The sequence below is a fragment of the Vanessa tameamea genome, chromosome 2 (genome assembly GCF_037043105.1).
Source record: "Vanessa tameamea isolate UH-Manoa-2023 chromosome 2, ilVanTame1 primary haplotype, whole genome shotgun sequence".
NCBI lineage: Eukaryota > Metazoa > Arthropoda > Insecta > Lepidoptera > Nymphalidae > Vanessa > Vanessa tameamea.
Window position 1 is genome coordinate 6,453,293 of NC_087310.1, and position 14,819 is coordinate 6,468,111.

Consider the following 14,819-nt stretch of genomic DNA (forward strand, 5'->3'; position numbering starts at 1 on the left):
AAAAGTGTAATGTAATTTTAATAAACCTTTAACACAAAATTTGTTTCCCTTTACAGAATATTGGAAGAAGACGATCTACTTCATCAAGTCAAGAAGATCAACCTCAGGAAACGGTATACCGAAGACAGTTGTTAAGCGATCGATTAGGAAGAGGTATTGAAAGAGCAAAGAGAAAATCACACTATTTGGAACCACCCGAGCTGGACTTAAGAACAGTAAAGTTAGAAGATTACGGACACCTTAAGACATCTGATAATGAATTTATGGCTCTTGTTCAAACGTCACCAGAAAATTATGTAGTTACACCACACAGGAAAAGAAGAACTGGATTTCATAATTCACCATCACAGAATCCCCCATTTGTTTCGTTCCCTCCAAGCTATTTAGAAGAAATGGCCCACTTGCGATATGCCCAAGGACCCGGCGTAGCTGCGGGTGTTGCCCGACTGGGAGCGCTACACCAACTTAGCGCTTCCGCTCCACCTTATTTACCAGAAAGAAGTGCTACGCCTCCAGCGACAGTACATGAAGACGCTCTCAAATATCGGCCCCCGAGTGCGGGATCATGGGGTCCTTGGCTTTGTCAACCACAAATGGGAGGAGATGAAGCACCATCTACAGATCATGAGCAAGGTTCGAGTAAACAAGCGCCTGTCCGGGAATACCGTTGCGAATACTGCGGAAAACAATTCGGTATGTCATGGAATCTCAAGACTCATCTGAGAGTTCATACAGGAGAAAAACCATTTGCATGTCGTCTTTGTGTCGCCATGTTCAAACAGAAGGCTCATTTGCTTAAACATTTATGTTCCGTACATCGGAATGTTATATCATCGAGCGAAAATGATGGTCGAACGAATACCCCAGGGCGGTTTAATTGCTGTTTCTGTCAATTAACGTTTGAAGCATTACCAGAACTTATAAGACATCTTTCAGGACCACATAATAGCCTTCTTTTAAGTAAAAATTTACATGAATGACGCCTGTCCACGTGACGCGAAAATACGCGTTTTATTGGACATTGAAACTTCTCTCTACTCGGGAGCTTAATTGTGATATGTGTTTAAAATGGATATAATTTGCTAAGTGTTTAGTTGTAAGTACGTTATCGCAGAGCGATATTCATATTAAGGCATTCGCAGAAACAAAACACTGCGAGTGTGATATAAATTTTTAATTTAAAATCATGTTTGCCGAATGGGTCCAAATTGTTATAATTTGTTTAAAAATTATAATCCGGGACCAATACCTTCCGAGATAGTATTTATTTGAAAGATGTATTTTCATTAGCATAAATATTATTTAAAAGCCACCGACACATTAATTCCTTAAGAATAGAAAATAGATGTGATTGTCAATGAAAAGTTGCGAAGATTGTACAGCCTTTATCATAGGAACGTCACATGAACTACCTCCTAATTTAAATCAGTGTTTTATAAAAATACCGACGAAGCGGTTTTACAGCATTGACTTTATACACCGTAAGATTGTAAAAAAGTATGCAGTCGATGTATCTAGTCAGAATTGGAACTTAGAATTAAACAAATCAGTGTGTTGTTCATTCACTTAACAAGGTACAAATTGTATAATAGTTATCGTCCAAAAAGAACAATCGAAACCGTTTGTAACTTATGCTTAGATTAACAGAGAATAGAAACTAGTATCTACAGATAATATTTGAGTGAAATGGTTATCTATTCGTGCATTACTTCAACTTTGTTCCAATTGTAAATCTGACTTGGCGTTTCGCAGCTTTTCGGACATACAAAATCTCATTATTAGTTTTTATTACTTACGTAATTTCTAACATTAGAAATAATGTGTTCGTAATATTAAATTTGACTATGCCTTCAATTAGTTCGTGCCGTTTTATTTTCAATGTGGATGAACACCAAAGATTTGTAAAGCATTGATGTTGTTTTGGTGTATACAATTAAGAGAAATTATAGGGACCTGAATTGATTTCGACGTGTTAAACTTAACGTAACGTATTTAGGTACCAATTTAATAATCTCACGACTGTAATTAATAAATTTTCTTAATAATTAATGTATCTCTTCTACAAACACTTCAGTAATTCCACTGCGAGCTGTTATACGAGCTTGATAACTATTTTTTTGATTTTTTGTACTATCTTAGTATTAATTTTAATGCTGACTAGGCATTATGTTCAAATTAAAATATTTTACGTCTTATCTTTACTTTAAGCTTCGTTTAAAATCTTTAAAGATTTCTTTAGCGCGCACTAGTATTGTGGCCAGTTATTTTTAAACTGATATCTTAGTTAAAACTGTGTGGTTGATATATTTTTATACTTGGGTCTTTCTTTTACTTTTCTTACGATACTAATGTCGAATACTAAAATTGAGACGTCGCTTAAATTTTGGCTAAAAGCTACAATTGCCTTAAATTCAATTAGAGTTAGTTTCGATTTAATTACGAAGCAATAAGGATGTGTTTCAAATTTAGGACCTATAAAGTAGCATTCGTAATACTCATTTTTATACACAAAAATAAGGTACATTTTAATATTTTCACGTTTTTTTTATATATCGCAGGATTATTTTCATAATAACAAACGAGTCTTCGTACTTCATTAAAACTAAAGTTACCAGAAAATTGTTCAAAACCTAGTTTAAATGACATAGTTGTCGAATCGCTTTAATGATTTCCATTTAATTGTTACCTATCGTTATACCTGATATTTTTTTTTTATTTTATATGTTTTGTTTTTATTGACGTAATTTTGTAATTGGGGAACAACATAATCTTAAGTATTGTGATTTTGATTCGTTAGATGTATGTGATAATTGTCTGTTATTATTGTATAAGACGAACAGAGAACGCAGTCTTCCAGCGCGTTTTCCATATTTTCGATTATTATATGTAAATATTTAGATCTAAGTACTGCATGACAAAATCGTCCGTAAAACAAATCGCTGCCGTTCATACGTAAAACGTTTACTTGAACAAATTGTCTATATATTTTTTACTACCTTTTAAACTATTTCCATAGAAAATAAGATATTGTTGTGATATTCCGGAACCGATCCGGCGATGCCTTAAACAATGCAACTTATACTCGTCAAATATTTTTCTGAATAGAAATGCAAATATGTCTTCATTAATCATTTTGTTTAAAACACATTGTAACTTTTATCCAACAAAAAAAATGCATAATTTAATTGAATATTTTGTACAAATTGTTGTCTTTACACCTCCATTTCTCTTTTATAATCCTAGTTATCAAGGAAAAGGGTCATTGAAAATCTTTAAAAGATAACGCCTATTCGATGTAATTATAAAAAAAGTTAATGCTCGATTCTTCCATTTTTTAAATGTAATTCAAAATGTGTTTTAACTGAAATCGGAATGTTATCTAGAACATGACTTAGTTTATTATGTACATACGTAATCCAATGAGAGAGGAAGCTTAACTTAATATTGTTGAACTTGAATATAGATTGTCTCCGTTAATTGTAAATTATAAAATAGTTTATAAGGTTTCACATAGTGTACAATTTTTTGTAGATATTATTTAGAATATTAACATTCTGTAAAAATGTGTTCTTACCCTAGTAAATTAAATAACGAGAATATTTTAGTTACACAGTCCGATGTTTGTTTTAAACCCTTTACCTAATATATAACTAAATCTCTAAAATGAAACCATCAAAATTATACTATTATTAAACTATATCTTCAGTTAGATAATAGAAATTATTCCAAATACTCATTCATACCTCCTGTCATAACAAATTACCAGTATTTCATAGCGAGTACCTACCTACATACAGTTTGCCTATGCGTTGATAGGGCTCTGATTAAATCAGACACCATTGACCTATCTAGCATGTCAATAAAGCAACTTCAAATAAAATATTTTAAACTATTTCATTTAATAATTAATTTTATAAAATATACATAACATAATTTAGAATTTTTCAATGTTTTTTAATAAAATAAAATTATATAAAAGAAGTGGATTTTACAAAAAAAAAAATGCAATATGACTACAGTTGTGCTGTTATAATTAGACTGGGCGCGTATTTCAATGATGATGTCATATCGATAAAAAATAATTAATAATTAAAATATATATAAATATAATTTAATTAATAAAATCTATTCAATTTAGTATAATTTCTCGGTGTTTTAACAATGCTGCAACGTCAAAACACTTCGAAAACCTTTTGCAAAAATATGGGGCCTGATTTATAAAATCATTATTAAAAAGAAAGAAAATTTTGGAAACCATTCTGTACATTGCGCTACCAACCCAGGGAACTAAGTTGTTATGTCTCTTGTGCCTCTAATTAGCCTGGGCCTATCACCCTTCAAACCAGAACACAATTCAACACATTTTTTTCACTTTTTGAATATTAAATGCTCTAAAAGCAATCAGCATTAGTCATTTTCTTGAAAACATTTAAACAACAATTTCGCATCGTTAGAGCTCATTTAAAGGTAGCTTCTTGCTTATGACGATGCTGAGTAAACATGATCATTAGTGGACCGGTTGAGATCGAAGCAAACACACTTATGAACTTAATGCGTCTTGTTATTTAAGCGAGAAAATACGTAATATACTTTTAATACGTGAATAAATACATGTTATAAATAGGCTATCATTATTCGCTTCACCTTATTTCATTTATTTGGGATCAGCGCAAAGATTTTTTCTTTTACATTTATCTTCATATTCAGTCATCTGCTCATCAGTTACTAACTTCTTGCACACTTCACTTGTGGAGGACTGAGAATCCTCAACCGAGTCATATTTCTTATTGCTAGTTTTCTCTTGTCTTAACCATCCAAATATATATCTTCTCATAATATGCCTGTTTTATAGTATACTATATTGAATTTACTGTATTGCTCAAATGTCGAGCTGCTAAAACCCTGTCGTCCCTGGTAGGTGTTTACCTACCATACAGTATTAGGAGACACTTAATTATGGGTCTTTTCGACGTTACTAACTAAAATGCTACTCGTTTGTATTATAACAATTATTTTTTTCTTTTAGTTAAACTCCTTTAGGGAAATTATTTCTAACATCTAAGAGATTGCTCTACCCCTTAATGAGCATTGGCATTACAACTCTTTATTAATGTGATGTTTTATAAATATAATATAAAATCATGATTCTGTCGTCCTAACCGATTTTGGCCAGGCTCACTAATAACCAACTAAGCAGGTCATTTTATAGTGGAAAAGTGTTTTCGCTACACCAGTGTATTCTCTATTCCCTCACCCTTATAATCCGATGCGATGTCGATCTGGCTTTACGTTTTTTCCGAGCCACGGGAGTATACACACTTCTAACGTTCAAGACTCTCGTCTGTTACTGAGAATTTCGCCCATAGCTTCTTATCGGCCCGACTTAGGGTTTGAACCCAGGACACCTCGATGTTTGCGGCCTTATATCTAGGCAAAGATTAAATATTTTACTATAAAATTACATACTTTTCTCTTACATTAATGTAGTATAGTTTAGATCTATTTGAAAACCATACACCGTGAAGATTCTGCCATCTTTAGTTGTATCTATTAAGTAGACAGTATCAACTTAACAACTACTGAGTTTAGATCTTACCAATATCTTTGGAACGAATTTCTTTTACGATGTTTACAGTAGAGTGAACCTCTCTTTCTCTTTCATTCTGTCTCTTTCCGTTGTATAGATACGGTTTCATATAATATTATTCAAAGTTATTTTTGTTACAGTTTAACACGGGATTTTTAATAAATAAATAATCATTTATATATTTTTTAACGTTGTTTATTTAAAACATTAGGTATACATAGCGAAAGCAACTTATTTCCAACCGGGTGTCCCAAATATTTATATTTTTCTTTATTACATTTAAAACATTGAAAATGTTTCAAAACTTCCAAGATTGTTCTCCATGAAATCCTTAGCTACATAGCATTTTTTATTACCATAACATGATGTTTCGACCCTTGTTAATAATAAATCTTTGTCAAGCTATTATCGATACCTATCCGGTAAAACTTTCTGCGCTGTAAGCAACGAACTATTTAAGATGTACTTCAAGTGCGCAAACGAACTAAGGTTTAAAAATAGATAGCAAAGATAGAAAATAAAAAAGCTATGTGCTGAAACCGGTAGAGGCAGATGGCTCACATCTTTTTGCTGCGATCTATGGGCCGGCATGGGAACATTCCAAAACCATACATTAAAGTTCAATATGGGTTATGGTAATGTATATCGTTTTGTATACAGTATGAATTAATTAATTTAAGACTTTATTTTATTAAAATCCTCATAAATAGATACATATTTACCTAAATTTTAAATGATTTAATTAATAATCCAATGCTTCTAGGAGTCTTTAATCGTTATATTTCATTAAATATATAGTCTAAGACGAAGAATCGGCCAACTCACTACCCTGCGACTCTTTTCTACGAATCAAATTACATTTTATCGAAATCATGTAGGTATTAAGTGATATTTTCTTTATTATATAAATTATATTAAATATTATTTTTTGAAATGAGTTTATTTTTTAATTTAGAACTTAGACAAATTTGACGAATTTAACTCTGCCTTTTTTACCATATAAAATAATGTTACACTAAATATCTTTCTGATGACTAAACTCCCAGGTATAATAAAAGATTAAAAGATATATACTAAATACAATCACTTAATTCGTTTGCAGCATTATAACAGTTCACAGTAAATAGTTTAAACTGCATTGAATAGGAAGACAGAAGTCACATGTCATTTATTCGACAAATTACCCACTCCCATACCCCATATATTTTTTTTTTGGTTTCATGGAAAGTAAAAACAATTCTCTTAGACTATTCTTGGATAAACAAAAACTGAATTATTTAACAAAGCCATCCAGTCTGCCAGCATTAAAAAAGTTTGCTATCAACCACATGCCTAAGCATTGCCTAACAAGGCACGTTGCAAAATTCATTACAGCATACATAAATCAACCTAGGGTTAACTCCATTAGATCCAGACCGGTTCCCGTCTGCGAGGGTTTAAAAGCGAAGTACGGGGCGTGAAACATCATTCCCGACACATCCCCTGGTCTCTCCTGATCTCCTGGCAATCATATCCAAGATGTTGAGGTTCTCGGTGCTGCTTCTGGTCGCGACGGCATCAGCGCAAATCCCTTCGCTAGGATGGTGCCCTGATTATCAGGTATGTTGGTTTTGACTATTAATAAGTATTAATTTAATATATATTTAAAAATAAATGTTTGATTTAATTTCTTACCAAATATTTTGTATATGCATAAATACCACAAAATATATTCTATTAAATATTATTCATTTGAAATAACTTCATCATAATCATTCAAAATAATTTTGTGATTATATATATATATATATACGTATTTGCGTCGCCCTTCCAAACTCCAGAACAAAAGAAAGTCGTAATATATTCGCTGCTTAGGGAAGAAATAAGTTGATATTAATATATTCCCTTTTACTTTCTATTTTTATTCCTAGCTTCAATTTTTATTATAAAATTGTATTTACAAATATGTTATTTTATATACTTGTCAATTCCATTCGTTATACTTATTCAAGAATGTAGAAATAAGAGACTGTCAATTTGTTAGTGTTCTATGCTATCGATACAAAATGTTTCCATTTATTATAAATCCTTAAAACTTTATAGATGCATGAAATTGTATACACATATGTAACTATTTTTCGAGATACATACGTCACGTGCTAAATGTTTATGAGTGTTTTCGTCACCATCGTAAAATAAGCAAGTATCAGATATTAGAGTTTAAACCCTTTAAGTCGATACCTAATTGTTATTTAGTATCTGTAGTTGTAGCAAAACCGTTTCACTATAATTAGCAATACTATTTGTACATTTAAAAGTACAAACGCTTGTCTAAGTAAAAACTTATTGATTCAAACATATGAACATACTGATAATTTAAGTGTACCGATATTTAATTTACGAAAGATAAATTTACATTTATTACAAATATTTATCATATTAAAAATACTTTTTTGAACATGTACGTGTATTGCTATTGGACCGGTTCAAGGGGTCGACGACATTCACTCTCTGTCAATAGTACTTTCGATTTTAGGCCATTCATACACTTGCTCCTTGTTGATTACACTTGAAACTGCATAATCTTAAAAAATCAAGCTTTTTTATTTACATTATTTTAAATTAGGAGTTTTTTTTACTAGACATGATGTACTGTTAAAATGAAAATATATGATCCTGTAGCATTAGGATAGGGTTTACTGACTTATGATTATAGATACTGGTCGTTATGGTGAGTGGTTAGAAGACGTGAATCCAAGCCGGAGAATGGGTGTCCAAACCCAGGCATGTGAATTTTCATGTTCCTACTTATATTTTATCTCATCCTCTCCAGTAAACGAAAACATCATGAAGGATATGTCAAATGAAAATCTGCTACATGTATATCAAAGTGGGGAGGTCTTATCCCAGCCGTTGGACGTTTACAGGCTGTTTCTTTTATTTATTTTTACATTCTTTCAGCCCATGGCTAACTTCAACGTGAACCGCTTTCTGGGCGCATGGTACGAAGCGGAGCGATACTTTACTATCGCAGAGTTGGGTACCAGATGCGTCACCACTAAGTACGAGAGCACTCCTGAAGGCAGAATACTTGTCTCTAATGAGATCACTAACTCATTGTACGTATAAAGAGTTCTATATTTAAATGCGGTTAAACTATCATTATGGATTTTATTAAGTTAAAAACATTATTAAAATAATTCAAAAAATGATTTAAAGAATAAAATTGCACTTTTCAATAACCAAATTTTTTCTATAATATATAATATTATGAAGAGGTATAATTGTAATTCTAGCTGTTAGGTTAGGTTAGGTTAGTGAGGTTCCTGAGTGCAATAGAATGTAAAGCTACCACCACCAAAAAAAAACTCTTTTATAATCAAAACCTCTTTCTTATCAGAACTGGAATGAAACGCGTGATGGAAGGATCGCTTCAGATGATTGGCCGAGAGGGTGAGGGTCGTATGATCATAAAGTACCCAGCAATGTCTATGCCTAATGACAATGAATACAGCATCCTTGAAACCGATTATGACAACTACGCAGTCATGTGGTCCTGCAGTGGTATTGGACCAGTGCACATCCGTAAGTTTTAAAGAGCTTTATCGAAAAAAATTGCTATATAAGATTGAAAGTGCCTTAGGAGTATTTATGGCTAGTTCTTTTAGAGCTGACTGGAAAATAGCAATAACCTGTATATAATATAGAAGATCGTGAACTTCTTCTAAATGTAGTATGTGTAATTGTGTATTCTATGAATATTATATGTAATTAAAAACTGATAACTTTTTATCTTCATTATTGACCAAATAAAATGTAACCAAGGTTATTTTAGAAATATCTAAATTGTAATTTAACGACAAATAACAAAAATAATTAAAAAAAAGAATACTAAAAAAGAAAAATTCATAGAAACTCCAGTCACTTAATTAGTGTTATATTTTCAGAAAACGCTTGGATCTTAACAAGAGAGCGTCTCGCGCCATCATTGGTAATGCAAAGTGCATACGCTGTGTTGGACCGCTACAAGATCTCCAGAACTTTCTTTGTGAAGACCAATCAGGCAGATTGCAGCATCCTCCCTAACCCAGCTGCCGATCCCATGGAAATAAAAAATAATGTCATAGAAGTCATCATGGATGCTAAAAATGCTCCACTATCGAAAATACCTGCAGATGATGTTCCAACGGTTGACGTAAGAATATCTGAATCTATACCTTTGTTTATATATATAAATATTCTGTACGTGTGTTTGTAACTGAACTCCTAAACCGATTTCGATTAAACATTTTGTGTGTATTTGAGTGGCTGTCTGGATGATTTAGTCTGGACCTGATAGGTGGTATTGCGATCGAGACGTTAATAAAACTCTTATGTCACCCGACCGAAGTTGGGACGGGAGGCTAATATTATATAAATAAATTCAACGTTTTTTTAAATATATTTTATCACAAATATAAATTACAGATATTTATAAAGATATTGTTACAGATATAATCTAACTCTATATAAAGAATATATACAACATAATAATATATTAATTTGAATTTAAATATAGATAAAGTATATTTTGCTGTCTTTCGTCAAATAAGATTCTATACATTATTATTCATTTAATTATAAGGACGATTTGAATGAATTATGTGTATTCAATCTATAAATCCTTAAATTAAATCACGTTATATATTTGCAGGACAAATTAAAGCCAGAAGTAAAGTCTGAAATTCCGCAAGAACGTTCTGCCATTCCAGAAATTGCTGCTGAACCCAAACCAATGATGTTGCCAGAAATCTCCGAGAAAAAAGACGAGAAGATGGATAAGCCAGAAGAAATGAAAGATGAAAAACCTGAAATGGAAAAAGAAATCAAGCTAAAACAATAAATAGCTTTTATTGAGTCCTATAGTAAAAATCAATTGTGTGGACTATTAGTATCGGAACAGTATGACTAGCTCTTAAAGGCTTTTGTACCAAATACATCGTCCGACATTTACTAATGTCAATCAAATAATTTTAAAAACTCTACTGATAAAATAAATAAAACGACGACAAGAAATAGTTAGCATTTTTATTACATATTTAAAATCCTACAAATTACTTAAAATTGGCACCGGCACGAAATAAGTTTATACTGTAATTTCAAGCTTTTTGTCTTGAAATACAGCATTGCCCGTCCATAATTAAACTCTTTAATAATATGGCATTACAATATTATTATTTTTGTCAGCAAAAGTCTTGGTAAAACTATAATGTCAACATTTTTTATTATAATGTGCTCAAGTTGCAATCAACAATACTTTTAGTTTGTAAGCAATTTTCGGAAACGGGGAGTTGATATGGCCTCGCGGCTTAAACGCCAATACGCAGAGTAATGATCACAAATTTATTTATATACATTTTGAGATATACGAAAAATTCTTACCGTTTTTATTAGTTCTTCCTTTGTTAGTCGTTTTAAATGATAAATACCATCTCTTTCTGCAAAGCTATGGTCTCAAAAACTTTTTGTGTTTTTATTAATTATTATTGAGTGTGATTTTTTTTTAGTTCTACTTACTTCTCTACAGTATTATTTGGAACCATTAACTAAGACATATCAAACTTAATAGATTTCGTCTTTTGTTATGTCAAATTCTCGAAATTTGGCAAAATACTATGGTCTGTTTGCGAAGCTGGCATCTCATTTTTCAAAGCGCGATTTTTGTAGTTTAATCGACGTAACTATTATAAGACTTTCAATAGAACTATACTGGATACCACTGAAAGTGAAGTTTATTTATAAGATGCTATCTTCACACACGTATATCTTCCTATTTCTAATAGCTATGCGCAAAGCTAGGGTTGCCAGGCGTCCGGATAATGTCCGGACATAGTAAGGCTTTTTAATTGCATGTCCGGCCAAAATAAAGTGTCCGGTTTGTCCGGCTTTTTACATTTTATTTATTTATTTGTTTGCGGTATAATAAAATCAATAAAATTTCATTTGAAATTAACAAGATTCGTGGTAATAATCAGAATAGCTTAATTTTACATACACTTTTTAGCGTATCTGTTAATACTGAGGCACAAGATCTTCAATAATGTAGGGTGTCCGACTTTTTACCCCAATGTCCGGCCAAGCTAGCTGGTCTGTTCGGCTATTAGGTTTGGCGACCTGGCAACCTTACGCAAAGCAAGGAATGTCTGCTACTTAGTCTTTCGAGCTACTATGAATTCAAAACATTCGATTATAATTCCACAAATAGGATAAACTATATTTCATGACGGTGAAATTGAGACCTTATAAGTTAAGTCAACATAGAACATTGAATTTCTGTAACGAATAAATCGTAGAACATGCTTATCTTACGCAATCAAGCCGCGCAGTTTTTTTGTTATTAATAAAAAAAGTTAAAAAGAAATTAAATTCTGGTATGAAATGTAGTATATAATATATAATAATACAGGAAATAGTATTATCTACTCTTAGCAATAAAGTAAGTAAAATGTAGAATAATAAATAGTAATTCACATTTTAGAATCAATCTTAGATAATACTAAGTTATATTTCTTATTTTGGAATGTAGAATGTATCAAGCAAGTCATTAACATTTGTTTTGTACCTATGGCGTTTTAAGCCTATGATTTCCGGACAGATTTATTATAATAAGTAAGGAATTAAATAAATTAAGATTTAGTAGAAGTTTTGGTTATGGCAATTATTAACTAATACTGTTTAAATAATTTAGAAATATAAATATGATCTATTTTTGTCATAAAATTTGTTTTAATAATTTTGAAATATAAATATGATTTCTTTTTATCAAGAAATGTGTAAATTTGACTTGTCCGGTATATTTTTAATATAGATAGTGATAAATAATTAAGCTAATTACAATATATTTCGATTTTTAATTAAGATCAAAAATAATTTTATATTATTTTTTTATTATTATAAGCCATTAATAGTTATTATGTTTGTAACAAAATGAATATGGTCTTGTTGTTGATATAAAAAAAGGATGTCATAGTTTAGTTAGTAGAAAAGTAAGTTCAGGCGGGCATTCCTCGGACAATTGTAGAACTATTCACTATTCAGACCATTAAATTTATTAATGCAAAAAGTGTTTTTCTGTATTTCTACATGAATCCCGGGGAGACTTCTGGCGAATCGCCGACATATACAAGGTTGACCGCAAAAGTAGCAAAAAGGAACGGGTCTGGTTGTATTGGTCTCTATCCCACTACTCCCCGATACGGAGGGTTTTGGCTGCTGGGTTTTCCCTCAGGCCCGGTTCGCCCCTCCTTAGTGAAGAACCTGCACTCCCCAGATTCCTCCAGAGTGTCCATATTAACACCAGGCTTAGCGTGGACGTCCAGTCAACATGAGTCACACACAGCGCCGGGACTCCCAACCTCAAACCATCCTCCGGCCCCGACCTCCGAGTAGCCGGATTACAGGAGACGCCACGCTCCCAGTCGAAATATGTGGTGAAAATATGCTTCTTATATTTCGTTAAGGGCTGGGTTCCAGCCTTGATACCAAAAATTATATATTTTTATTTATTTTCTTATTTTTAAATTATATATTTTTTGGTTCTGTCATTATTATGTGTTATTAGGAAAAAATTATGCACGTCTTTTCAACCATATTTATAAACCTAGCAAAACCCGGTAAACGCTTTTTATTGTCTGTACGTATTTACAGGTATAATAGTAAATATGTAGATGTGCTGTAGCGCCATCTAGGGACGTTACGGCTAAGTGCATAGCATAAAATATCCCTAAAAAAAATTGAGAGCTTACTTCGTAGTCTACCAATTGCTATCGTCTATTCTTCCTAATCAAATATATCATACTGCTATTTTGTAGAGCAGATGCTAATAAAAGATTAAGCAAAATATATTTTTGAGGGAACTATTGCAATCTCTCAATTTCCACCTTCATCCAATCATCAAAAATGTCGCCCTCTACATCATAACAAGACAGATAATATATATTTAGGGTCAGACAGACGTGCTGCAGTCAGAACTTCTACATTATTTCTAGCCAAGGTGTAGAGTCATCAAGATTGTCAAAATTATCAATTACAGAGATAATTATTATAACATATTACTCAAACTTTAATCTAGTGATTATAATTATGGCGCGTCGTTGCAATATATCGACACATCAAACTTATTATTAGTACCGTAAATGTATCAGTTACATTTATGTTCTATCTTTAGTGTATGTACCTAGTTAACAGTATTAATTCGCAGCCTGCCTTCACACTTTGTACATAATTATGTATGCTGCGTTTATAAAATATTTAAGAAGGAGGAAACTTAAACTCGTCTTACAAAGTAAGTTTAAGTTTTTTTCGGATTAGCGCAGAAACTTTCTCATCATTGTTATTTATTTATGTATTTATTTTGGGATCTCCAACGGTTGTACATAAACGCCTTTACTAATACATTTTTAATTTAAATCTACATGTACCATACTCTCATTTAAAGGACAACACAACATGCACAAGTAAAAAAATACATCAAATATTAATATAAAAGTCATATTATAACTATACAGTTAACATCTAGAATTTTTTATGGAAGACATACAGTAGCTATAATAAGAAAGGAAAACGATAATTATGAAACGATGTAATGATCAGTAAATAATTAAAAAAAAAAAAACAAATCAAATAATAAAATAAAAACTAAACAATTATTTTAAGTAATTTTTTAAAATTTTATATTTCCATTCATATTTTTAAATTTTAAGTAAACACCTATTTACATTTATATTACAATACTAGCTATCCGTCCTGCATTCGTATGAGTAACATTAAAATAATACCCTTGAATTAAAAGTTAAATTTAAATTTATCACATAATTATATAAATAATATATCAAAAAATCCCTTATCAAGCGGTATCGATAATTACGAACTACTTACTTAATCCTTGTAAAAAAACTAACAATACAACTTACTTTAATTCTCAAAATACGTTGTAGGTTATAACTATTCTTTCTATTACAGAATGGTACAAATGGTAAAGTGTATATGATATTTTTATTTAAAAATATACTTAAAAATATATTATTCAATAATATTTGTGTATAATTTCAATGAAAATCTGCTACATGTGCATGCACCAAGCCGCATTGGAGCATTTTATAGAACTATGCTGGATACCACTAGAGCTGAAGTTTATTTGTAAGATGCTTTTTTTTACACACGTATACTCTCTTATTTCTAAAGCTAAAGCTATGCTCATATCGATGGATGCATG

General features: G+C 31.4%; 2 protein-coding genes across 3 annotated transcripts in view; both read left to right on the forward strand.

The window, feature by feature from the left end:
- Nucleotides 1-3,612, forward strand: part of LOC113401377 (transcription factor Ken) — a 33,586-nt gene extending 29,974 nt beyond the window's left edge. For both annotated transcript variants that reach the window (XM_026641274.2, XM_026641273.2), the window contains exon 5: nucleotides 57-3,612. In XM_026641274.2, the coding sequence (XP_026497059.1) occupies nucleotides 57-980 (924 nt within the window). In that variant the 3' untranslated portion in view covers nucleotides 981-3,612. The remainder of the gene's footprint in view (nucleotides 1-56) is intronic.
- Nucleotides 3,613-6,995: 3,383 nt separating this feature from the next.
- Nucleotides 6,996-10,623, forward strand: LOC113401371 (apolipoprotein D-like). The gene is made up of 5 exons (XM_064216849.1): nucleotides 6,996-7,186; nucleotides 8,528-8,685; nucleotides 8,967-9,151; nucleotides 9,514-9,761; nucleotides 10,260-10,623. The coding sequence occupies exons 1-5, from the start codon at nucleotides 7,106-7,108 to the stop codon at nucleotides 10,446-10,448; spliced, it is 861 nt and encodes a 286-aa protein (XP_064072919.1). The 5' UTR covers nucleotides 6,996-7,105; the 3' UTR covers nucleotides 10,449-10,623.
- The last annotated feature ends 4,196 nt before the right edge of the window (nucleotides 10,624-14,819 follow it).

What these genes read in the sequence shown, in the direction of transcription:
- LOC113401371 (XM_064216849.1), top strand. Translation starts at nt 7,106, where the DNA reads ATGTTGAGGTTCTCGGTGCTGCTTCTGGTCGCGACGGCATCAGCGCAA. An exon ending in AATGAGATCACTAACTCATT is followed by an intron (nt 8,686 to 8,966) that starts GTACGTATAAAG and finishes CTTTCTTATCAG; the next exon opens with AACTGGAATGAAACGCGTGA. An exon ending in TATTGGACCAGTGCACATCC is followed by an intron (nt 9,152 to 9,513) that starts GTAAGTTTTAAA and finishes TTATATTTTCAG; the next exon opens with AAAACGCTTGGATCTTAACA.